Below are 23,268 nucleotides of genomic sequence, written 5' to 3'. Positions count from 1 at the left end.
TATTCTATTCTATTCTATTCTATTCTATTCTATTCTATTCTATTCTATTCTATTCTATTCTATTCTATTCCTTAGTTTATTCTATTTCTATTCTATTTTATTCTATTCTATTCCTTATTTTATTCTATTCCTATTCTATTCTATTCTATTTTTATTTTATTCTATTTCTATTCTATTTTATTCTATTCTATTCCTTATTTTATTCTATTCCTATTCTATTCTATTCCTTATTTTATTTTATTCTATTCTATTCTATTCCTTATTCTATTCTATTCTATTCTATTCCTTATTTTATTCTATTCCTATTCTATTCTATTCTATTCCTTATTTTATTCTATTTCTATTCTATTCTATTCCTTATTTTATTCTATTCCTATTCTATTCTATTCTATTCCTTATTTTATTTTACTTCTATTCTATTCTATTCTATTCTATTCTATTCTATTCTATTCTATTCTATTCCTTATTTTATTCTATTCCTATTCTATTCTATTCCTTATTCTATTCTATTCCTTATTCTATTCTATTCTATTCCTTATTTTATTTTATTCTATTTCTATTTCTATTTTATTCCTATTCTATTCTATTCCTTATTTTATTCTATTTCTATTTCTATTTCTATTCTATTCTATTCTATTCTATTCTATTCTATTCTATTCTATTCTATTCTATTCTATTCTATTCCTTATTTTATTTTATTCTATTCCTATTCTATTCTATTCTATTCTTATTTTATTCTATTTCTATTCTATTCTATTCTATTCTATTCTATTCTATTCTTTATTTTATTCTATTTCTATTCTATTCTATTCTATTCTATTCTATTCTATTCTATTCTATTCTATTCTATTCTATTCTATTCTATTCCTTATTCTATTCTATTCTATTCTATTCTATTCTATTCTATTCTATTCTATTCTATTCTATTCTATTCTATTCTATTCTATTTCTATTCTATTCTATTCTCCAGGCGTGTTTTTCCCCAGCTACGTCTCAACCAACGGGTCTCCTTCTCCCCCATACCCTAAAAGTTGTCCAAATTCCTAGCTTGCCCTCCTTAACTGAGTTTCCGAAGTACGAAAGGGGGACGGAGAAGTGCTGGGGACGAAAGAAAGAAAAAAAAATAGCGTAGAAGGAACCCCCCCTTCTTTTTCCACCGTACCTCTTGGATCTGATTCAAGTGGTTCTGCAGGCGCAGGTTTTCCTTCTCGGCTTGGCTCAGGCGCTGCCCTCGGGCGTAAGCGGCCTCTAGTTCTTCCTCCATCAAGGCTTTGGCCTCCAACAGGGCCTTGGAGAAGTCTCGTTCCTCCTGAACGAGAATCAAAAAGGATTTCTTTAAGCCCCAAAGGCCCGGGTCTCCGCTCTCTTCCGGAAGATTCTGTTAGTTGCAAACTTGCGATAGAATCCCCCCCCCCGAAAAGACAAAAATAATCAAAAAAAAAAAAACCCCCCCCCCCCCCAAACCCCCAAAAAAAAAAAAAAAATATTTTTTTTTCTTTCTCTTTTTTTTACCATAATAACCAAGTCACAAAAATAGAATAAAGTTTCTTTAATGCCTACCACTTGGCCCCAATGTCCAATTATCCTTGGCTGGAAATCAAACTCTCGAAGAAAACAGTTTACGAAGGGAGGAAATGCAGTCCGCACCCAAAGTAAAGTTAATTCAAAATTTAAAAAAAACAAAAAAACAGAAACCACACTGAAGGAATTACTACGGCAGGCAAGGATGATTAATTGCAGACTTCTACCAGATAAGCCAAAACACAGATAAGCTCCAACAAGAATAAAACATTCTTTGCTTCCAGCACTGGGCCATGCGCAGTTTGTCCTTTTAAACAGTCCTCACAGCTGCAGCTCATGAAGGGGATCAGGGCCCCTTCCTCCCCCATAGACCACGCCATGAATTTTTCTCCCTTATCCTCTCCTCCCTGCGTGTCCTAGGATGAAGAGGGGATGGGCCTGGGTCTTCCTCTGACTGCCCAGCCTGCCTCTGCCTTTCCCCAGCTTCCTCCACAACCTCCGGAGCCACACTTCCACTCCCTGTCGGCTGTTCCTCCTCTCCCTTGGAGTCAGACTCCAACAGGGACGTGACACATTGCTTTGGATCCAAAGATCTGAAAAAAAAGATCCAAAGCCAAAATGAAATGGTCACCTTGAGTTGCGCCCGGCATCGTTCCAAGGCTGGTATCCTTTCCCTCAGGGCCGTCAGCTCCGACTGAAGCCTCTCTGCACGGAATGCCTTCTCTCTCAAGGCGTCCAATTCGTCCTGGTATAGCCTGGCTTGGCGCGCCTCGCTTGCCAGCGTGCGGTTCTGGGTAAGAAAGAGCAAACTAGAGATGACATCATCCCAATGACGTCATACTGGCTGGTGATGTCAAGACACACCCTGTCGTTCCAACATCGTCTTGGTTGTTTGCCAGTTCCCGCCCCCATCTTTTTCTCGATCCCACCAGATAGCTAAACGGGTCCTTGAAGATACAGTTGGTCCTCGAACGACGGCCACCATTGGGCCCAGAGTCTCCGTTGCTCAGCGAAGCCGTTGTTAAATGAGCACTGCCCCGTTTTGCGACCTTTCTTGCCGCAGGGAAGGGAATCACAGCAGTTCAGTTGGTCACACCCAGTCATTAAGCGAATCCGGCTTCCCCATTTGCATTGCTTATCCGAAGGTCGCAAATAAGGGATCGCGTGAGGCCCCGGGACACTACAGCCGTCATAAACATGAGCCAAGCGCCTGCATTTTGGCCACATGACCACGGGGATGCTCCAACCATCGTGAAAAATAGTCCAAAGTCACATTTTTCAGTGCCATTGTAACTTCAAACAGTCACTAAACAGGATTCCGGCAGTTACCCCTTTTTAAATCAGGAGTCTCGAGCCAAACTTCCAAAACTTCAAAAGGATTTATTGGGAGTTAACATGCCGGCACTGCCTGGGTGTAGCCGACTCTGAGACACATCGTTCATTGCACCCTTGACCCTGGTTTTCCCTCCACCCCCCTGGGTGTATCATAATTCATATTCTCCAATGGGACACCTCCATAGCCCAGAGCCACCCATCATGCTCTCCAGTTAGATATTTGCACCGCAGAAACTTCAGTCACCTAGTTACTATCTTTGAACAACTATGTACGGAATACGCTTTCGATTTTCAAGCTGCCGCACTGCTCCCCCCTCCCTTTCTGTTGACCACTCTAAAAGACCAGAGAAATATTTTATGAGTTGACAGAATGGTTATAAGTTGAGGACTATCTATAATAATTAGCCTTCCAAGATTGTCCAGAGAGGAGACACAGCCAGATGGACTAATTCTACTTTGTTGTAAGATGATAAGTCTGAAAGTACCAAATCTCTCCACCAATCTCTTCTGAGCGTCTTTCTCCACCCATTACACAGCTGAGGGTTCGGCTGCCCCTTATCCAATGTTCCCCTTAGCTTTGAGCCTTCTTCATCTCCCAAGGCCATTCCTACAGACCATCGCAGGCCCTCCTCGACTTACAAACCACCCCTTTAAACTCAGGGTTTCTAAAGTCAGGCCAACGAAGCCTGTTATGGTGAGGTTTTGCTATAGAGAAAAGCACCTCCTGTTGAATCTTTCGCAGTTGTTGCTCCAAATTCCTGGATTCCTCTTGCTGGTCCAGCAGCTCCTCCATCTTCCTCTCCCTGAAACAAGAGGCTGGAAGGTCAGGTTCGAGGAAGGGGATGATGGGCACCAGAGAGACTCAAAAAAAGGAGAGAAAGGGAGAAGGGAGGGAAGGAATTTGTGTGGGAAAGGAAAGGAGAGGGGAGGGAGGAAGGCAGGGAGGAAGGAAGGAGGAAGGAAGGACGGAAGGAAGGGAATTTGTGTGAGAAAGAGGAAGGGAGGGAGGGAGGGAGGGAGGAAGGAATTTGTGAGGAAGGAAGGGAAGAAGGAAGAGAGGAAGGAAGGAAGGGAATTTGCGTGAGAAAGGAAGGGAGGAAGGAAGGGAGGGAGGGAGGGAGGGAATTTGAGAAAGGCAGAGAGGAAGAAAGGAAGGGAATTTGTGAGAAAGGAAGGGAAGAAGGAAGGAAGGAAGGAAGGAAGGAAGGAAGGAAGGAAGGAAGGAAGGAAGGAAGGAAGGAAGGAAGGAATTTGTGTGAGAAAGAGGAAGGAAGGGGGAGGAGTATCTTGCAGTGACTTCTGAATTGTAGGAAGGAAGGAGGAAGGAAGGACGGAAGGAAGGGAATTTGTGTGAGAAAGAGGAATGAAGAAGGAAGGGAGGGAGGGAAGGAGAGAGGGGGAGGGTGGAAGAAAGGAAGGAAATTTGTGTGAGAAAGAGGAAGGGTGGAAAAAAGGAAGGGAATTTGTGAGAAAGGAAGGGAAGAAGGAAGAGAGGAAGGAAGGAAGTGAATTTGTGTGAGAAAGGGGAAGGAAGGAAGGAAAGGAAGGAAGGAAGGAAGGAAGGAAGGAAGGGAAGGAAGGAAGGAAGGAAGGAAGGAATTTGAGAAAGGCAGAGAGGAAAGAAGGAAGGGAATTTGTGTTAGAAAGAGGAAGGAAGAGGGTAAGGGAGGGAGGGAGGGTGGAAGAAAGGAAGGGAATTTGTGAGAAAGGAAGGGAAGAAGGAAGGAAGGAAGGAAGGAAGGAAGGAAGGAAGGAAGGAAGGAAGGAAGGAAGGAAGGAAGGAAATGGAATTTGAGAAAGGCAGAGAGGAAAGAAGGAAGGAACTTGTGTGAGAAAGAGGAAGGGAGGGGGGAGGAGTATCTTGCAGTGACTTCTGAATTGTTCACCCCAAACCCTCCGCACCCTCAGAGCATCTCCAGTCCCCACCTCAGCCGCACAACTCACAGCTCGCCTTGTAGACGCCGCACATGGGCCTGACGTTCGGCAAGCTGAACCCCAAGGTGGGGCTGGTTAGTCTCCAACTGGGCCACCAAGGGGGGTCCCTGTTTCTGCTGCAGCTCCCACAATTGCTGTGCAGGAAGGAAGAATGATTTAAAAAAACAAAAAACTGAGGTTGAAGGTGCAGAGAGGGTCCCCCTCCCTTGGAAGCCTCCCGAAAGGACCACGATGAATGATGAGAATAATTCTCAGACAGCTAGCCCTTGGCTTCCAACCACTCATATAGTGACCGTTCCATCTTACAACAGCACTGAAAAAAGTCCTTCCCCTTCCCTCCCTCCTCTTTTCCTTTCCTTTCTTCTATCTTCCTTTCCTTTCCTTTTCATTCCCTTCTCTTCCTTCCCCTTTCTTTAATCTTCTCCTTCCCTTCCTCCTTTCCTTTCTTCTTATCTTCCTTCCCTTTTCTTTCTCTTCTCTCTCCCTTCCTTTCCTTTCCCTTCCCTTCTTTCCCTTCCTTTCATCTTCCCTTTCCCTTCCTCCTTTCCTTTCCTTTCTTCTATTTTCCTTTGCTTTCTTCTATCTTCCTTTCCTTTCATCTTCCCTTTTCCTTCCTCCTTTCCTTTCCTTTCTTCTATCTTCCTTTGCTTTTTCTATCTTCCTTTTCTTTCTTCTATCTTCCTTTCTTTTCATCTTCCCTTTCCCTTCCTCCTTTCCTTTCCCTTCCTTTCTCTTCCTTTCCTTTCCTTTTCCTTTTTCCTTCCTCCTTTCCTTTCCTTTCTTCTATCTTCCTTTCTTTTTCTATCTTCCTTCCCTTCCCTTCCCTTTCCTTCCTTTCTTTTCTCTTCCCCTCTCTCTTCCTTCCTTTCCTTTCCTTTCTTTTCCTTCCTTCCCTCTTCCTTCCCTTCCCTTCCTTTCCTTTCATCTTCCCTTTTCCTTCCTCTTTTCCTTTCCTTTGCTTTCCTCTATCTTCCTTCCCTTCCTTTTCTTCTATCTTCCTTCCCTTCCCTTCCCTTTCCTTCCTTTCTTTTCTCTTCCCCTCTCTCTTCCTTCCTTTCCTTTCCTTTCTTTTCCCTTCCTTCCCTCTTCCTTCCCTTCCCTTCCTTTCCTTTCATCTTCCCTTTTCCTTCCTCTTTTCCTTTCCTTTGCTTTCCTCTATCTTCCTTCCCTTCCTTTTCTTCTATCTTCCTTTCCTTTCCCTCCCCTCCCTTCGACAATAGGGGCAAGAAGGCTGTAAAAAAATCATGCCTGACTTGCTTAAATAACTCCCTTGCTTAGGAATGGTAATGCTTATCCAATTGTGGCATAAGTCAAGGACTACCTGTAAGACAGAGCTGTCTTCTTCGTGGTTATGCTTCTGGCTTGGTCTACCTCGCAAGGCTGGTGTTGGCTGTACCAAAGCTAGGACTTGATCTGATCCCTGCCCAGGTGGATCTGGTGGTCTGAAGTTCCCTCTTGTGGGAAGAAAATGGGGGAGGCACGTGTCTCTCTCTCACCTCCAACCCTGCATCTCTCTCAGCGACCAGCTTTTGAACTCGGGACCCCAGATCCCACAGGAGCTGTTGCATGCTGGGTGGGTCCATCTCACTCCACTGCAGCCCCAGGACATTTTCCGGTTCCTGGCTGACCTGAAAGAAAAGGCGAGTAGTTTTTTTCCTTAGAAACCAGTTATTTGCTGTTCGTTTGATTTATTTTTTATTTTATTTGTCAATTGCTTACAAGATAATAGGTATAAGTAAAAACATAGTTATGAATACATGGATACATACAAGAAAAATAAAAGAAACAATAGGACAGGGACGGGAGGCACGTTGGTGCGCTTATGCACGCCCCCTACAGACCTCTTAGGAAAGGGTATAGTAGACAGTCAATAGTAGACAGTCTAAGGTTAAATTTTGGGGGGGGTTGTGGTTTGTTGAAGTTTGTTGATGTTAAGGGATGCAGTGGTTCACTGGCTAAGATGCTGAGCTTGTCAATCAGAAAGGACGGCAGTTTGGCGGTTCGAATCCCTAGCTACTACTAAGGTAAAGATCCTCTGGCACATCCGTGCTAGTCGTTCCGGCCTCTAGGGGGCGGTGGTCATCTCAGTTTCCAACCAGAAGAGTCAGCGCTGTCCGAAGACGTCTCCGTGGTCACGCGGCCGGCAGGAACACCGAAGGCGCACAGAATGCTGTGACCTTCCCACCAAAATGGTCCCTATTTTTCTACTTGCATTTTTTTTTTTTACGTGTTTTCGAACTACTCAGTTTGGAGAAGCTGGGATAAGTAATGGGAGCTCACTCCTAAACATTTAGGAGTAGCCAAAACTTTTCACTTCTCGCTTCGGAGATGGAAATATTTACATTTCTTAATTGTCTCATCGTTTACCTCTTTGATAGCAGAAGCCAAAGCAGCTTGTACACTAATGTCCAGCGACTGGATGCGGCCAATGAACACGTCTCGCTGTTCACACTATTGGAAGTCCAAGGGAAAAAGTCAACATCTCTCTCTTTTTAAAAAAAAAAAATATATTAACCATGAATCTAGGGATCTAGAAGCGAAATGCATGAAGAACCTTATTTAATAAGATTATCTAGGAATCTGGACTTGGGTAGGAGAAAGTGCTTATGTTTTATTGCAGGGAAGTAAGTTTAGAACAAGTCTAGTCCAAATCGTCTGTTGTGTCATATAATATTACTGGTTGATTTCTTTTCTCCTTTCAGTGATTTTTCTTTTCTTTTCTTTTAATTTTTATTGGTTTTTAAAAACAAACATAAACAAACAAAACATAAAAACATCAAGCTATCTTCCATAGGTGTACATACAGTGTGCCGGTTGGTTTACAAATTGTTTTGTGCTTCCATTTCGTAGTCTTCAAATACAATTACATTGCAGAGTCTGGGAAAATCACTCTACACATGCCCGGGAAACACACGCAGCAAGGGGAACCACCCAGCACCGCAAACCAATGAAAGTTCTCATCATCCCTTGCTAGATTCCCGCAACCTACCTGAACGGCACTTCCTAGCAAAAGCTGCACCAATTTCTTCATCTCCTGAATGGCCTGCGCTGAATGGGAAGATCAAGATTAAAACCCTGGTTGCAAATAATTTCTCTTTTCTTCAGATTGCTATTTCTCCCTTAGCAAAATGGGTTCATAGCCCAGATTTTAATGAAGAGAAGGCCTTGGGGGTGGGGTGGGGGACAGGACAAGAAGCAATGGATGGAAACTAATCAAGGAGAGAAGCAACCTGGAACTAAGGAGGAATTTCCTCCCCTAAGCCAGGGGTTGGACTAGAAGACCTCCAAGGTCCCTTCCAACTCTGTTAGATTTGGAAGAAGTTCTCTAGACTGGCAGCCATAAAACCAGGCTGAGGGATGTGGGTTGTGAGTTTTTCAAGAAAACAAACCCAAAGTCTATTTATCTAACTATCCCAGCCTAAATTCCTTCCCAGAGTTCCCCAGCTACCATTACCTGTGAAGGGCTCTCTGACCATAACATGGAGGTTTGGAGGTGGGGAAAGGATCACCTGGTGGAGCTCGTCCTGGGATAAGAAAAAAAAAAGGAAAGGAAAAATACAGGCAATCCTTTTTTTTAATTTTATATTTACAAGCCCATCTTTCAGTTAAACAGTGTGTCGACTGGGTACATATATCTTGTGCTAAATCATTTTGTGTTATTCTGAGAGATGCAGTTAGAGACTTATTATTTATGGGGGTGGATTTGTTGGAGCCCTGACTCTCCATCGAATATTTTTATCCTGATCTGGTTGAAAAAAAGAAAGTTTATGCTTGCAGAGGTCCTTCCAGCTGTGGCACCAGATCCCAAGGTTCAACTCACCCTGTAGAAATTCTGCAGCCTTTGGAAGACTATTTGAAGCGTCTGCAATCTCTCTTCCTCCCTGTTGTCATCTCTCCAAGGAGATGGAGGGCCGCTAGGAATTAAGTCACTAGAGAAGGCACAATGGAGAATTAAAGACGGGTGGACTTCAACTCCCAGAATCCCCAGCCAGCATGCTTTGAGATGGATGGACTTCCAACTCCCAGAATCCTCCAGCTAGCAGGTTTGAAGATGGGTGGACTTCAACTCCCAGAATCCCCAGCCAGCATGCTTTGAGATGGATGGACTTCCAACTCCCAGAATCCCCCAGCTAGCAGGTTTGAAGATGGGTGGACTTCAACTTCCAGAAACCCCCAGCCAGCATGCTTTGAGATGGATGGACTTCAACTCCCAGAATCCTCCAGCTAGCAGGTTTGAAGATGGGTGGACTTCAACTCCCAGAATCCCCAGCTAGCATGCTTGAAGATGGATGGGACTTCAACTCTCAGAATCCCCCAGCCAACATGCCACAAATTCAATGAAGTCATTTGTGTCATCTTCTCTTTTAAATGGAAGAAGAAAAAAAGTCTGCGAATTGCTCTCTAAATCGCTCAAAATCTGTGCATCGCCCATCTTGAACTAAGCTATTTTTTTTTAATACTGTGCATAATAAATAAGACAACTCCCCAGTTTTGCAGAAAACACACTCTTTCTGCAAATGTATTTGTTTAGTTAAAAGACAACGACGAACTGGATGCATGGCAGGCAGCCAGTCTCCAAAGATGCTTTTCTAATTTTTATTTTTATTTAATAAAACACATTTTGTTTTTCATCCCGGCAGCTCCATACCCCTCATCGTCCTTACAAGTGGGGAAAATTCTGGTTTCGTTTGGTCTTTTAAAAGAAAATGGTGGGTCTCTTTCAATTATGGTTTGTTTGTTTTTTCTTAAACCATGGAAATTCCTCACAAGGGACATAACTGGTTAAGAATTCTGAGCCATCTATAGTTGCCCCGGTCCTGCCGGAAACTACGAGGATTCAACCATAATATTAGAGCAAGATTTGTTGTGTTGTGTTGCATCTTAAGCCGGCAAAAAACCATGACTCACATCATTTGCATGATTCGGTTCAGGAAGTCTCCATTCACCAGTTTTCGGAAATATTCGTTCGCCTCTTCCTCCCCCTGGGGAAGTTGGTTGGTGCTCCTGCCCACCAGATCTTCAAACGTCTGCATCTGTTCAGCCAAGACAAGGATGATCCAAAATGTCAGCCTGGGCTTGGCGGTTTGCTTTACGACCTCTTCACAGAACATTGTGGCCGTAAGTGGAAGACGACTTGTGTTCAGTTCCTGAGTTTGCCCATTCAACACATCATCAAACCCACAACTATTTTTGTTTTTGTTTTAATTTTTATTGAACAAAAATGAAACATTTAAAAACAATGAACGTGGCGAAATCATCCTGACACACCTAATTGTCTTACATAGCTATTTCATATGGTAAATATATAATATATACATCAATATATACATCAATATCAACAATTCTTAATTAATCCTAATCTATCATTTGAACATCCTTATCTTATTTTAATTTCCATTTTGAGTCCTTCCTTTTTCCCCAACCAGTGGTAAAACTTTTCCCATACTTTATAGTATTCAGGTTCATCTTTATTTTTTAATTCCTGCGTTAATTTATCCATTTCTGCACATGTCCATATCTTTTTAATTATCTCTTATTTCATCTGGAATTTCCTTACATTTCCATTTTTGAGCATAGACTAGTCTTGCAGCCGTAATCACGTGTATTATTAGGTACATCATATCTGTATTATATCTCTCTATATTAATTCCCAATAAGAAGAATTCCGGTTTATATTTGAAACCCTCAACCACCTGAATATAGTCAACAATGTTTAAAAGGATCTAAGTTTTCCTTTATTATATTATTTTATTTTATTATTTTATTTTAATTCATTTATTTTATTTTTTTATTTTATATTATATTTGACATTTAATTTCATTGTACTAAACTAAACTAACCTAAATATTTTATTTTATATTTCTTTATTTTATTTTATTACTAGCTCGATACCCGGGCTTCGCTACGAAACGATGTGGTCGAGCATAGTTTTTGGGGAGGAAAATAAGGGGGAAAAAATTCTGCCTCTGCCTACCAGCATCCATCAGTATTCATCTGGCTAGCATCCTGTCAGTGTGTGAGAGTGGAGGGCTGTTTGGAAACCGAAACAGTATTTGCTGTGTGAGCAAGGAGACAGCAAGGAGCCTAAGCGTGGCTTAGCTCAACTGTTCTGTACTAAAGTTGCTCGGTGCTCTGAAACTGAACCTCCTCTCCTCTGCTTGTGTTTTGCATTTGGAAGAGATTTCTTTCCAGGTGGGGAGGGGGAGTAGAACTCCTTAGCATCAGAGCGTGTTAATAATAATAATAATAATAATAATAATAATAATAATAATAATAATAATAATAATAATAATAATAATAATAATAATAATAATATAGGAAATACTAATGCTCTGATGGTTATTTGTAAAAATCCTTTCTTAGTGAGCCCCTAGAAGCCAAGAGGAACCTACGTGACAGATTTCAAGTTTGTAGGCTTTACAGTGCTGGAGATTTTGTGATGATGCATGAGTGGCATTTCGCTTTTATATATATGGATTATTTTATTATTTTATATTTTATATTATTATTTTATATTTTATTTTATTATTATTTTATTTTATTTTATTGTTTTATATTTTATTATTTTATATTTTCTTTCATTTTATTGCATTTCATTATTCTTATTTCTTTCCTTTTATTATTATTTTTTATATTTCATTTCATTATTTTTCTTTTCTTATTTTACTTTTATTGTCTTATCATCTCCTCCTAAGGTCTGTTTTGCAGATGGGTCCTTTTAGATGAGCTCACTAAGGATATTAGGTCAATACAGGGTAGTCTCCAACATACAACCTTAGTTTAGAAGGCCATCAACCGAGTTCAGGCGGAAGGGTTTAGAAGATCGATGTCTCTTCACCTTTGTCAACTTGAAGAATGGGTGGACTTCAACTCCCAGAATTCCCTGGCCATCTTGCCAGATCCTGGGAGTTGGAAGTCCACCTATCTTCAATCAGGCTGGCTGGGGAATCCTGGGAGTTGAAGTCCACCCATTCTTCAAGTTGACAAGATGGAGAGAAAGTTAGTTAGATGAAGTTGTCCTAGTAAGATCTGCAACTTCTCTAGACAGCCTACCACAAGTCCAACCCGCCCTGAACACTTCCTCCACCTCCCCAACCCCCCCCCCACAAGCAAGGCTCACCCAGGTGACCAAGGGCCCGGATACGAATTCCTCCATCGCTTCAAGCCCATCTTCATCCATGCTGTGGCTTGACGTGATGTCGTCTTCTCCTTGGAGGCCTTAGGTATGCCTGCGTTCTTGCACGACGGTGCACCGTTGGGGTGTTTTAGGACTTCCTTCCGTAATGCTTTTTTTTTGGGGTGGGGGGTGGGGAGGTGGGGGGAATGAGTAAGGAGGAAGCTGGATTTCTTCAAAGCTTTAAATTACACCCTTCATGGTTCTGTCTTTCCCAATGCGGTAGACAGGAAGTCCTCAAAATGAAACCTAGCCTGTTGAAACTTCTGCATGACTCCTATATTTTTATTTTTATGAGCGATGGCATCAAAGAGAATTTGCGGAGGCCGGGCTGCAACTTTCTTGCTGGAAAATGACACAAATTGTGGTCACGACCCACACGAGAGCCTCCTCAGGAAGTTTTCCCGTCACCTCGTCAAACAGTGTCATCACAACTGCGGCCTCTTGTTTTGTCAGGGTGTTTTATTGATTGAGTTCGGCTTTCCACCGCAAACAGGGTCTGTTTGCAAATTCGAGCAATTTCTCTGCGCTTCACTCTGCCTGAAATAAACCCTAGAATTGAACTAGGTAGGATGTGAGTGCAATTTGAAACATCCAGTTTTGGTCACCATACTAGAAAAAAAACGTTGGGACTCTAGAAAGGGTGTAGAGAAGAGCAACCAGGATGATGAGGGGACTAGAGGCTAAAACATACGATGACCAGTTGCAGGAACTGGGTCTGGCTAGTCTAGTGAAGTACCAGGGGAGACAGGAGAGCAGTTTTCCAATATTTGAGGAAGGGGCCAAGCTATTTTCCAAAGCACCAGAAGGCCAGACAAGGAATAATGGATGGAAACTGATCCAAGGAGAGATTCAATGTGGAAATAAGGAGGGATTTTCTGACAGTGAGAACACTCAACCAATAGAATAGAAATTGCCTTTGGAAGTTGTGTTTCAAGAAGAGACTGGACTGCTATCTTGTCAGAAATGGTTGTAGGGTCTCCTGCTTGGGTGGGGGATGGGGGGGTTGGACTAGATGACCTACAAGGTCCCTTCCAACTCTGTTAATCTGTTAATGGTTAAAAGAATAGTAGCTAGGAGAACCAATAACATAGCAGAAGTTACTTTATTTATTTATTCATAATTTTTTAACAGCATCGGATGTCTTTGTGGGAGTCCTTTCTCTGCAGACACAAAGCTGTGGGTAACCTTAAGCATAATAGCAAAGATGAAACTCTGTGTATGCCCCCGAGCACTCCGGAGCAGTTTTGAAATGGCTTCCAATGAAAAAAGTGCTTTGCGAAATGAATAAAAATGTAATTGTTAAGAAAATGACAGAATTGGAAGGGACCTTGGAGGTCTTCTAGTCCAACCCTCCGCTTAAGCAGATCTGTTGTTCCAGTGCAGCAGCTTGGAGTAGACTCGATTTGTCAAACAGTTAGAACTTGGTCATAAGTATCTTTTTTGGGGGGGAGGTGTCCGTTGTAACTGGAGGACTTGCATTCTTCCATCTCTGTGCACACAATAACATTATTGCAGTTGTCATACACAAAATTAACCCCCCCCCCCCCATTTCTGTTTTAGTTCAACCTCCATAAAGCCTGGTAAGAATAATTCTCAGGAATTTTGATTATACACATTTTATTACACGTCGCTATACAAATTTGCACCCCAAAATGTCTTTGCTTTTTCACAAGACCGGTATCTGCGGTTTCAACCATCTCACCGAAGTAGAAAATAAGGTGTGTTTCTTTTCCACTCCCCTCATCAGAGACCAAAATAAGTGTGAAAATTCTATCTCATGCATAGATGAATTCAACGCTTTTGAGTGGAAAGAAATTATTTTTTAAAAAGCAGGCCTGGGACGGCCCCTGCAATTTGATTAGGTATGTTTTTAAAACTGAGGATTTTAGAGTTGCTGAATCATTCCTTGATTTCTTCATGCACAGGAGCATCTAACGGTGAAGGATGGAATTTTTTCCCCTTCTCTATCAAATAGAGTATGGCTAGATTTTTGTAGGGTATATCACCTTACTCCCAAGACAAAGTAACCCCCCAAAAAACCAGACTCAGATCTCAGTTTTATTTCAGACAATTTATTTGTTATCAGAGGAACACAGAAGAAGCTAAAGTAATTGTGTCAACAGAAGAGAATATTTCCAATTCAGGGATGGAGCCCCCTCTCTCTCTCTCTCTCGCAGACTTTTCAAAACCCAACTAGGTAACATCATCAGTGCTTGAAAGGAGTGTGGGGTTTGTTCTTTTTATATAAAGGGGCTTGCCACTATCAAGTCTTGACAATCAAACAATAAACAGTTCAATCAAGGAACGATCAAGAAGAAAACATTTACAAGGCATATCCCGCTAGTATATAAACAGAGAGCAAACCCCACACTCCTTCTAACACTGATCGTGTTACCTACAGGGGTGGGATTCTACTGGTTCGGGATGGTTTGGGCGAACCGGATGTTAAATTTGCATCTGGTTCGCCAAACTGGTATTTGAACCGACTGGCTGTCCCCGTACACCCCTCCCCTCTCCGGAGTCTCCACGCAGCCCATTTTCGATGCAGGTAAGTGCAAGATCCATGCGGAGGCTCTGGGAGGGGGAAAACGGGCCTTCCGGAAGTCCAGAAACGGGCCTGTTTCCGGCGGGCCTCCAGAGCCTGGGGGAGGCCATTTCCGCCCTCCCAGAGGCCCGAGGGAAGCCTCCGGACTCTGGGGAGGGTGAAAAACGGCCCTCCCGGAAGATCCGGTAGGCCACGCCCACCATGGCCACGCCCACCCAGCAACTGGGCAGCGAACCGGTTGCTGGGATCTTTGAACCCCACCCTCGGTTGCCTAGTTGGGTCATGAAACGTCCGCAAGGAAAACCAAGTTCAGAGAGCAAGCGAGGACTCCATAATTATGTAAACTCACACAACTCCATCTCTTCTGCGCTATCCTGAGCCAATTCCAAAACCCCTTGAGGACCATCAACCTGGTGGGGGTAGGGTGGGGGTTCCCACCAGGGCTAAGATCAGCAACGGAGCCTACTGGGCCTCACAGCTGGGAGACGATGTTGCTGGCCAGGCTGCAGGTCAGCCCGGTCCCGTCTTCTTCCACGTTGAGGGACTGCACAATGCTGTCCTGCACCACCATGGAGAACCTGGGGGAAAAGGCACGGAAAGAGGGTGAAACTGGGTGGGAGGTGGGAAGAATAATAATGGGTGGAAAAAGATAAGATTTCTGGAGGGAATCAAGCTAGAACTGAGAAGATCCAACCAGGCTTTGTAGCAATAGCTTTTTTAAAATTGACTCTTTTGAAGGGTGTGTAAATGTGGTTTACCTCTATGTGTCCGTTGATGGCTAGTTGTTGTTTTTTGTATCTCCTTGATGTACAACAGAATATACATCCAGGGGGTGGGGGGAAGACCAGGATCAAGGGTGAAATGAATGATGTGTCTCAGAGTCAGCTACACCCAGGTAGCACCGGCATGTTCACTCCTAATAAATCTTATTTAATGACCATTTGAAGTTACAAGGCACTGAAAAAGTGACTTATGACTATTTTTCATACTTATGACTATTGTGGCCTCCCCACAGTCACGGGATCAAAATATAGATATTTATGAGGGTCGCAGTGCCTCCCTTTTGCCACCTTCTGGCAAGCTAACTCGACGGGGAAGACGGATTCATTTAATGGCTCGTTGAACACTCGTAACGATGCACTTAACCCACCCGGGAAGAAAGGTCGTAAAATGGGAGAAAAGGAAACCCATTAGACAAACGTCTCCCTTAGCAAACAGAAATTTGGGGCTCCATTTTGGTTGTAGGCCGAAGCATGGCTGTCAAGGTTTCGCAAGGGAGGACATCCCACGCACGCACACAAACACACGTAAACAAAATGCCATTTCTGGCTCTCCAGACCTTTTGGATCGGTTCGTCCCAAACAATTGCCGGAGAGAGTCCTTGTCAAGCAGAAGGTTCGTGGCCTGTGGAGTAAAAGGAAAATTGGGGTTGACCTTCAGGGTCTGGGTGATTTGAGACGGTTTGGCCTAGTGGTTAAAGCACTTGAAAGCAAGAGATGGTGAGTTCTAGCTCTGTCTTAGCCATGAAAGCCAACTGGGTGACTTTGGACCAATCACTAGGTGACAAGGAATTCTAGTCCTGCCTTAGGCATGAAAGCCAGCTGGGAGACTTTGGACCAATCACCAGGAGATGGTGAGTTCTAGTCCCACCTTAGCCATGAAAGCCAACTGGGTGACTTTGGACCAATCACTAGGTGACAAGGAATTCTAGTCCTGCCTTAGGCATGAAAGCCAGCTGGGTGACTTTGGACCAATCACCAGGAGATGGTGAGTTCTAGTCCCACCTTAGCCATGAAAGCCAACTGGGTGACTTTGGACCAATCACCAGGAGATGGTGAGTTCTAGTTCTGTCTTAGATATGAAAGCCTGCTGGGAGACTTTGAGCCAGTCACCAGGAGACAGTGAGTTCTAGTCCCACCTTAGCCATGAGAGACAGCTGGGTGACTAATCCCAGCACCCTGGATTTCCCCTGTCCTAATCCAGACCCCAAACCCGCACCGCTCGCCAGGTGTTTCCGTACCTTCCCAAAAGCCCCCGTTGGATCAGCCAGCATCCGCACCTGCGGAGACAAGAAAGCAAACCCCAGTTTAAAAATCACAATATGGAGCAATTCTTACCTCTCCCAACTGCGGGTTAGACTTAGTTTTCTCCTCCGGGTGGGAAAAAAAAAAGCCAAATTATTTGCAGGAAAAGTTTTAAAGGCAAAAAAAAAGAAAAAGAAAGAAAGAAAGAAAGAAAGAAAGAAAGAAGGAAGGAAGGAAGGAAGGAAGGAAGGAAGGAAGGAAGGAAGGAAGGAAGGAAGGAAGGAAGGAAGGAAGGAAGGAAGGAAAGAGAAAGAAAGAAAGAAAGAAAGAAAGAAAGAAAGAAAGAAAGAAAGAAAGAAAGAAAGAAAGAAAGAGAAGGAAGGAAGGAAGGAAGGAAGGAAGGAAGAAAGGAAAGAAAGAAAGAAAGAAAGAAAGAAAGAAAGAAAGAAAGAAAGAAAGAAAGAAAGAAAGAAAGAAAGAAAGAAAGAAACAGAAAAGAAAGGAAACACCCCCAAGTCCATTTGTCTGGGCATGATTATGGCACACTGGGCAAGTTTTGCTTTGGTTGTAGTAGCTAAGGAGCAAACCCCATCCCATGCAGCAATTTGAAAATCCAATTATTTTGCCCTTGGGAAGGGCAGGCAGAGAAATCGTGGCTGTTCAGTGGCTGTGAGTTGTTCTGGGAAACTCCCAGCCACAAAAGCTGCCCCAATTATCCATAAAAATGTCTTTTCTCCCAGGGTTTGTTCTCTGCCCAACCCTCTTAGTTCATTAACTCACATTCTTTACATTAAGAAGTAAGAATGGCTGGTTTGGAAGAGGGGTCAAAATTGAACAGAGAGTAGAGTAGAATAATAATAGAATAGAATAAAATAGGAATAAATAGAACAGAGCAGAACAACAGAACAGAACAGACAATTGGAAGGGACCTTGGAGGTCTTCTAGTCCAACCCCCTGCTTAGGAAGGAAATCCTATCCCACTTCAGACAAATCTCTTCTTAAAAACTTCCAGTGTTGGAGGATTTTTACAACTTCTGGAGGCAAGCTGCTCCACTGATTATAATTGTTCTGACTGTCAGGAAATTTCGCCTTTGTTCTAAGGAGAACAGCCCCGTTTCAACAGATTGGGAGGGATATCTTCAGTCTACACCACCGTCCAAGAAGACTCCATTGCACCACTCAGGTGATCCTGAGGACACAGATAAACCTCCAAGTGGCCTCAACGACTCTCTAAAAAGGATGCAAATGACCAGCTGCCTGCAAGGAGTATAAACTCTTCCACTCCCCACCATCCAGTCAGAGCTGAAGAAGCTTCTTGGATGAGAAGCGAAACGTCTTCCAAAGAAAAGAAAAAAAAGAAGGTCCAGTGGCCTCCTGAAATATACACATTTGGAACAACCATGGCCTTGGATGACCGAGAATCTCTCTAGATGCTTAGAAGATTAAGACGTTAATCTCCGTAGACGTTGGCTAGCTAAGAGCCTCCAGCTACTCCAGAGACATGGCCCCACTGCAACTACTATTACGAGGATATTCATGGTTGCGTTGGAAGGACCTCGGGGGTGGGGGGAAACCGGGCGAAGAAACACTCACTGCCAAGGGAAACGGTCAGATAAAGAGACAGCTGAGCCCTCAGATGGATAACAGCCAGGGAAAAAAGATCTGGAAGAATCCTCCCTCGTTTCTCAGGGTGTAAAGGAGAAAGACCTTGGGAGACATAGTGAAGACATGCCGTCAAGCGAACCATCAAATAAGAAACAGCCGAGCCCTTGCCTGCATAATGGAAAGGTTCGGAAGGGACCTTCCCTAGTTTCTCGGGCTATAAAGGAGATGGCTGTAACAGTGTGTGAGAAAGACCTTGAGGGATGGACGAAAAGAATACCAAAGGGAAAGGTTAGATAAGAGAAGGTTGAGCCCTCAGCTACATAATGGATGGAGAAAGAGGTTCAGAAGGGACCCTCCCTAGACTGTCTTGGGGTGTACAGGAAGAGAAGGAAAATCTAGGAAGAGTTCAGAGGGGTATGTGAGAAAGACCTTGGGAGATGGAGCAAAGAAGAACCAGGAACAGTCAGATAAGAGATAGCCGAGCCCTCAGATGGATAACAGGCAGGACAAGAGGCTCAGAAGGGACCCTTCTGATGAGCGAAGTGCAACAGGGAAACCAGATTCACTTAACAACAGTGTTACTAATTTAACCACTGCAATGATTCACCTAACGGTGGCCAGAAAGGTCGTAAAAATGGGGCAAACCTCACTTAACAGCCGTCTCACTTAGCAGCAGGAAGGTGGGGCTGATTTGTGGTCGTAAGTCGAGGACTACCTGTATTACACGGCTGGGTTTGACAGAACCATGCAAAGCCAAAAGTCTGCAGGTTTTCCTCCCGTCTCCAAGGCCATACGCACATACCATTATAACCCCCTAACGCAGGTGGGAAGCAGAGAAATAAGAAAGTCGCAGCCAATATCTCTGAAAAACATCAAGCAAATGGGAGGAAAAGATATTTTTTCTGCCTTTCTGGCACACGAAGAATTGTAATTTGGCAGTGCTTTTTGTAGACGTCTGTTGGGTTCCTGCTCTGAAGGAAGGAAATAAATATTGCTGCAAATAAATTCCAGAATGTGTACATAAAGAGAACGAAAAGAGAGGGTCGGTGGGCGGGCAGGTTGATATAAACCAAGTTGCCAAGATAGCGTTTCTCTGAATCTTCCCATCTGTGACATCTGGCGACCGCACGATGAATTATGAATCATATTCAGTTATATAAACCTGAGGAACAAGAGGCCTCTTGCATAATCTTGCAAAGAGCAAAATGAAATATAATCTGGTTGGTAAGTATTTCCATCTCAGGCTCTCTAGATCTTTCCCAGTTGTTACTCAAGTCTTCAAAACAAGGTGTGGCTCAAACGTGGCAACTTGAAAATGGGTCGACTTCAACTCCCAGAATTCCCCAACCAGCATGCTTTAAGATGGGTGGACTTCAACTCCCAGAATTCCCCATCCAGAATGTGTAAGATGGCTGGAGTTCAACTCCTAGAATCCCCAGCCAGCATGCTTTAAGATGGATGGACTTCAACTCCCAGAATTCCCCATCCAGCATGTGTAAGATGGATGGACTTCAACTCCCAGAATTCCCCATCCAGCATGTGTAAGATGGTTGGAGTTCAACTCCCAGAATCCCCCAGCCAGCATGCTTTAAGATGGGTGGACTTCAGCTCCCAGAATTCCCCATCCAGCATGTGTAAGATGGATGGACTTCAACTCCCAGAATTCCCCATCCAGCATGTGTAAGATGGGTGGACTTCAACTCCCAGAATTCCCCATCCAGAATGTGTAAGATGGTTGGAGTTCAACTCCCAGAATCCCCCAGCCAGCATGCTTTAAGATGGGTGGACTTCAACTCCCAGAATCCCCCATCCAGCATGTGTAAGATGGATGGACTTCAACTCCCAGAATCCCCCAGCCTGCATGCTTTAAGATGGGTGGACTTCAACTCCCAGAATCCCCCAGCATATGCTGGCCACAGAATTCTCACCTGGGGAATTCTGGGAATTGAAGTCCGCATCTCTTAAAATGGCCACGGTTGAGAAACATGGATGTACATTTCTTCCACAACGCTTTGCAGCTTGGAAAAATTAAACAGGGGTATGGGGGGAGAAAAAATCTCCTATCCAACCCCCACCCCCTTTTGTTTTTTACCTTTCCTTCAGCTTGATGAGCCTTTCCCCATTCGTTCATCACAAAGATATCGTTGACTGACAAGCAAGCAATGATCTCAACGCCTTTGCCCTTCAGTTGTCCTGCTTTCTCCACATAGCCGGGCAGATGCGTCTGTCATCGGGCACAAAACGACAAAAAAATGACAGTCAGTCCTCGACTTACGCTCACAATTGGGCCCAAAATTGGTCTTGCCAAGAGAGAGACAGTTGTCCAGCGAGTTTCGCCCCGTTTTAACCACCGTTGTTAACAGAAACACTGCAGTTGTTAAATGAATCTGGCTTCCCCCTAGACTTGGCTTGTCAGACCTTGGAACACTGCGTCCTAAATATGAATCAGTTGCCAAGTCAGCCTGAATTTTGAATAGGTGACCATGGGGACGTTGCCAACGGTTGGGTGAAAAAGGGTCATAAGTCACTTTTTTCAATGCCAATGTAACTTTGTAGGTCACTAAATGAACCATCGTAAGTTGAGGACTGCCTGTAAAGTTTCTTTTCTACAGTACCCTCTTTTAAGTATTACAGCTGAAAACAGGTTCAGGTAGTCTTCTAATGACCACAATTGGGACGGGAACATCTGTTGCTAAGCTATGCAGTCGTTAAGTAATCGTGCCCGGTTTTACAATCTTGTTTGCTGCAAATTCTATTCTATTTTCTATTTTTTTCTATTCTATTTTCCATTTTATTCTATTTTCTATTTTATTTTCTATTCTATTCTCTATTCTATAATACTCTATTTTATTCCTTTTCTATTCTAATTCTATTCTATTATTTCTATCCTTTCTATTCTATTTTATTCTTTCTATCCTTTCTATTCTATTTTATTCTATTTTCTATTCTATTCTTTATTCTATTTTATTCTATTATTTCTATCCTTTATATTCTATTCTTTTATTATTTCTATTCTATTCTATTCTATTCTATTCTATTCTATTCTATTCCTTTATATTCTATTCTATTCTTATTCTATTATTTCTATTCTACCCTATCCCATCCTATATTCCATTCTCTCTTCTCTTCTCTTCTCTTCTCTTCTCTTCTCTTCTCTATTCCATTCTCTCTTCTCTTCAGTGTAACTTTCAACAGTCACTGAACACCCCGTTGTAAGTCACGGACTACCTCTAGCAAAGTTCTCAAAACTTTGTTTCAAGTTTTATAGTGCTCTCTAAGCTGCCTCCGCCTTTCAAATTTTCAATTCTGACAGATTCTAAAAAGCAGGCTCTTACTCACTTTGGAACAACCGGGGGTGAAGGCACCGGGCACCCCAAAAAGAATGCCCTTTTTCCCTTTGAAGAGGCTGGACAGGTTCACTTTGTTGGAAGGGTCTCCCTCGTAGACCTCCACGCTGGGAAGCTTGTCCCCAACCTGTCAAAAGGAAACAAAGAAAATGGACTTCAATTCCCAGAATTCCCCAGTCAGCATGCTTTGCCTATCAGGTTGCAAAAGATATTGCAATCTTACTTCTGTTTTTCACTCTTTTCCTTTTTTACAGCTAGTCCTGGACTTAAGTGTGAAAAACAGTCATAAGTCACTTTTTTCAGTGCTGTTGTAACAGGTCAATAAAAGAACTGTTGTTAAGTTGACTCTCTGTATATAAATTATGGGTTATGTTTTGAAATAGGTTGGTTCATGAGAATGGAATAAGTTATATATATTAATACTAACTCAATACCTGTGCTTTACTACGAAACTACGTAGTCGGGCTCAGTTTTTTGGGAGGAAAATAGGGGGGAAAGAAAGAAAGGAATGAAGCTACTTATGGCTTAGCTATGCGGAGTATCCAACTTATGGCAAGGTTTGCAACAGAGGTTATACAACAGCCTAGCTAGCATTTCATCAAATCATATCGAATATGGCATGCATATCATTTATCACTCCATCAGCACACCTGCTTTGGGGGTCCTTGCATCCAGCTTTTGACCGATCAGGAGGAAAGCTCCCACCCACCCCCCAAAAAACGTGCAAATTGCACCATTAGCAGTGTCCCTTTGAACGGACACCTTTCACAGGGGTGACTTTACAAGGGAAGACACTTTCTAAGTCTAGTTCAAGGTCATTGCACGGGCGTTCCTGCACCCAGCTGTTGACAGATGAGGGGGCAACCAAGCGTGTAAATTGCACGATTAACAGTGCGCTGACCCTTTGCATGGGGGGTGACTTTGCAAAGGGAGGGCGCTTTCTGTGACCCCCTTTGGAGGTCATTGCACGGGGGTTGTTGCACCCAGCTGTTGACAGATGAGGGGGGCAACCAAGCGTGCAAATTGCACGATTAACAGAGCGCTGACCCTTTGCACGGGGAAGGGGTGACTTTGCAAAGGGAGGGCGCTTTCTGTGACCCCCTTTGGAGGTCATTGCACGGGGGTTGTTGCACCCAGCTGTTTGCAAATCAGGAGGCCAACCCCGCGCCCAAAAACGTGCCAATTGCACAATCAGCAATGCCGCTTTGCACGGATTTTTATTTTATTTTTATTTTGTTGCACTCACCTTAAGGGCCGCCATGGCCGCGGCTCCCGAAGCAAAGGCCCGCCGGATCACCCCGCGATTTGCAAGCAGGGAAGACGCCCCGGTTCCCCAACAAGCTCGCCCCAGCGCCCCCGTCCGGTTCCACCCCGTTGCCATGGAAATCCCGTGAGTGACAGTAGCCATGGCAACGCGCAACCTTTTGAAGTTTCGGCCCGGCTCCGCCGCCCGGGGCCTGCTTGCTTACGCGCCCCCGACGATGCACGCGGCCCGAAGCGGGTGGAAGGTTTTGCTTCCCGTGGGGGGGGGAGGTGGCTGGGAGGAAGAGGAATTAGGAATGCAATTATTTTATTGTATTATATTCTTAAACATGATGTTTCTTTGCAAGAAATCATAAGTGGGAATTGCAATAGATCAGACGAGGCTTTGCATCCGTTTGGGAATTGCATTATCTGGGATATAATAAATGAATACATAAATCATTGCCAGCTTGGTCCTCTTTTGTTTTATTTTATTATGTTTCTCTTCGCATCTTGTCAAATCCTCCCATTCCTAGC

At 43.5% G+C, this 23,268-nt stretch overlaps 2 protein-coding genes across 2 annotated transcripts in view; both read right to left on the bottom strand.

Moving 5' to 3' along the window:
- Window positions 1–12,583, bottom strand: part of CCDC88B (coiled-coil and HOOK domain protein 88B) — a 30,507-nt gene extending 17,924 nt beyond the window's left edge. The window contains exons 1-11 of the mRNA XM_087943448.1: window positions 11,912–12,583; window positions 9,700–9,824; window positions 8,612–8,720; window positions 8,246–8,315; window positions 7,781–7,839; window positions 7,159–7,242; window positions 6,288–6,419; window positions 4,801–4,925; window positions 3,578–3,659; window positions 2,153–2,311; window positions 1,163–1,309 (exon numbers count right to left, since the gene is read on the bottom strand). Coding sequence (XP_087799574.1) covers window positions 1,163–1,309; window positions 2,153–2,311; window positions 3,578–3,659; window positions 4,801–4,925; window positions 6,288–6,419; window positions 7,159–7,242; window positions 7,781–7,839; window positions 8,246–8,315; window positions 8,612–8,720; window positions 9,700–9,824; window positions 11,912–11,971 — 1,152 coding nt within the window. The 5' untranslated portion in view covers window positions 11,972–12,583. The remainder of the gene's footprint in view (window positions 1–1,162; window positions 1,310–2,152; window positions 2,312–3,577; window positions 3,660–4,800; window positions 4,926–6,287; window positions 6,420–7,158; window positions 7,243–7,780; window positions 7,840–8,245; window positions 8,316–8,611; window positions 8,721–9,699; window positions 9,825–11,911) is intronic.
- A 1,441-nt stretch (window positions 12,584–14,024) lies between these two features.
- PRDX5 (peroxiredoxin 5) lies at window positions 14,025–22,976 on the bottom strand. Its single transcript, XM_087943446.1, has 6 exons — window positions 22,736–22,976; window positions 21,482–21,616; window positions 20,235–20,366; window positions 16,534–16,572; window positions 15,853–15,917; window positions 14,025–15,091 (listed from the first exon to the last, which is right to left on the bottom strand). The coding sequence occupies exons 1-6, from the start codon at window positions 22,895–22,897 to the stop codon at window positions 14,986–14,988; spliced, it is 639 nt and encodes a 212-aa protein (XP_087799572.1). The 5' UTR covers window positions 22,898–22,976; the 3' UTR covers window positions 14,025–14,985.
- Window positions 22,977–23,268: the final 292 nt, after the last annotated feature.

Source organism: Notechis scutatus, chromosome 14 (genome assembly GCF_049901735.1).
Source record: "Notechis scutatus isolate UNSWTSFEM ecotype Mainland chromosome 14, rNotScu1.2, whole genome shotgun sequence".
NCBI lineage: Eukaryota > Metazoa > Chordata > Lepidosauria > Squamata > Elapidae > Notechis > Notechis scutatus.
This window is presented reverse-complemented; position numbering and strand designations above follow the sequence as displayed.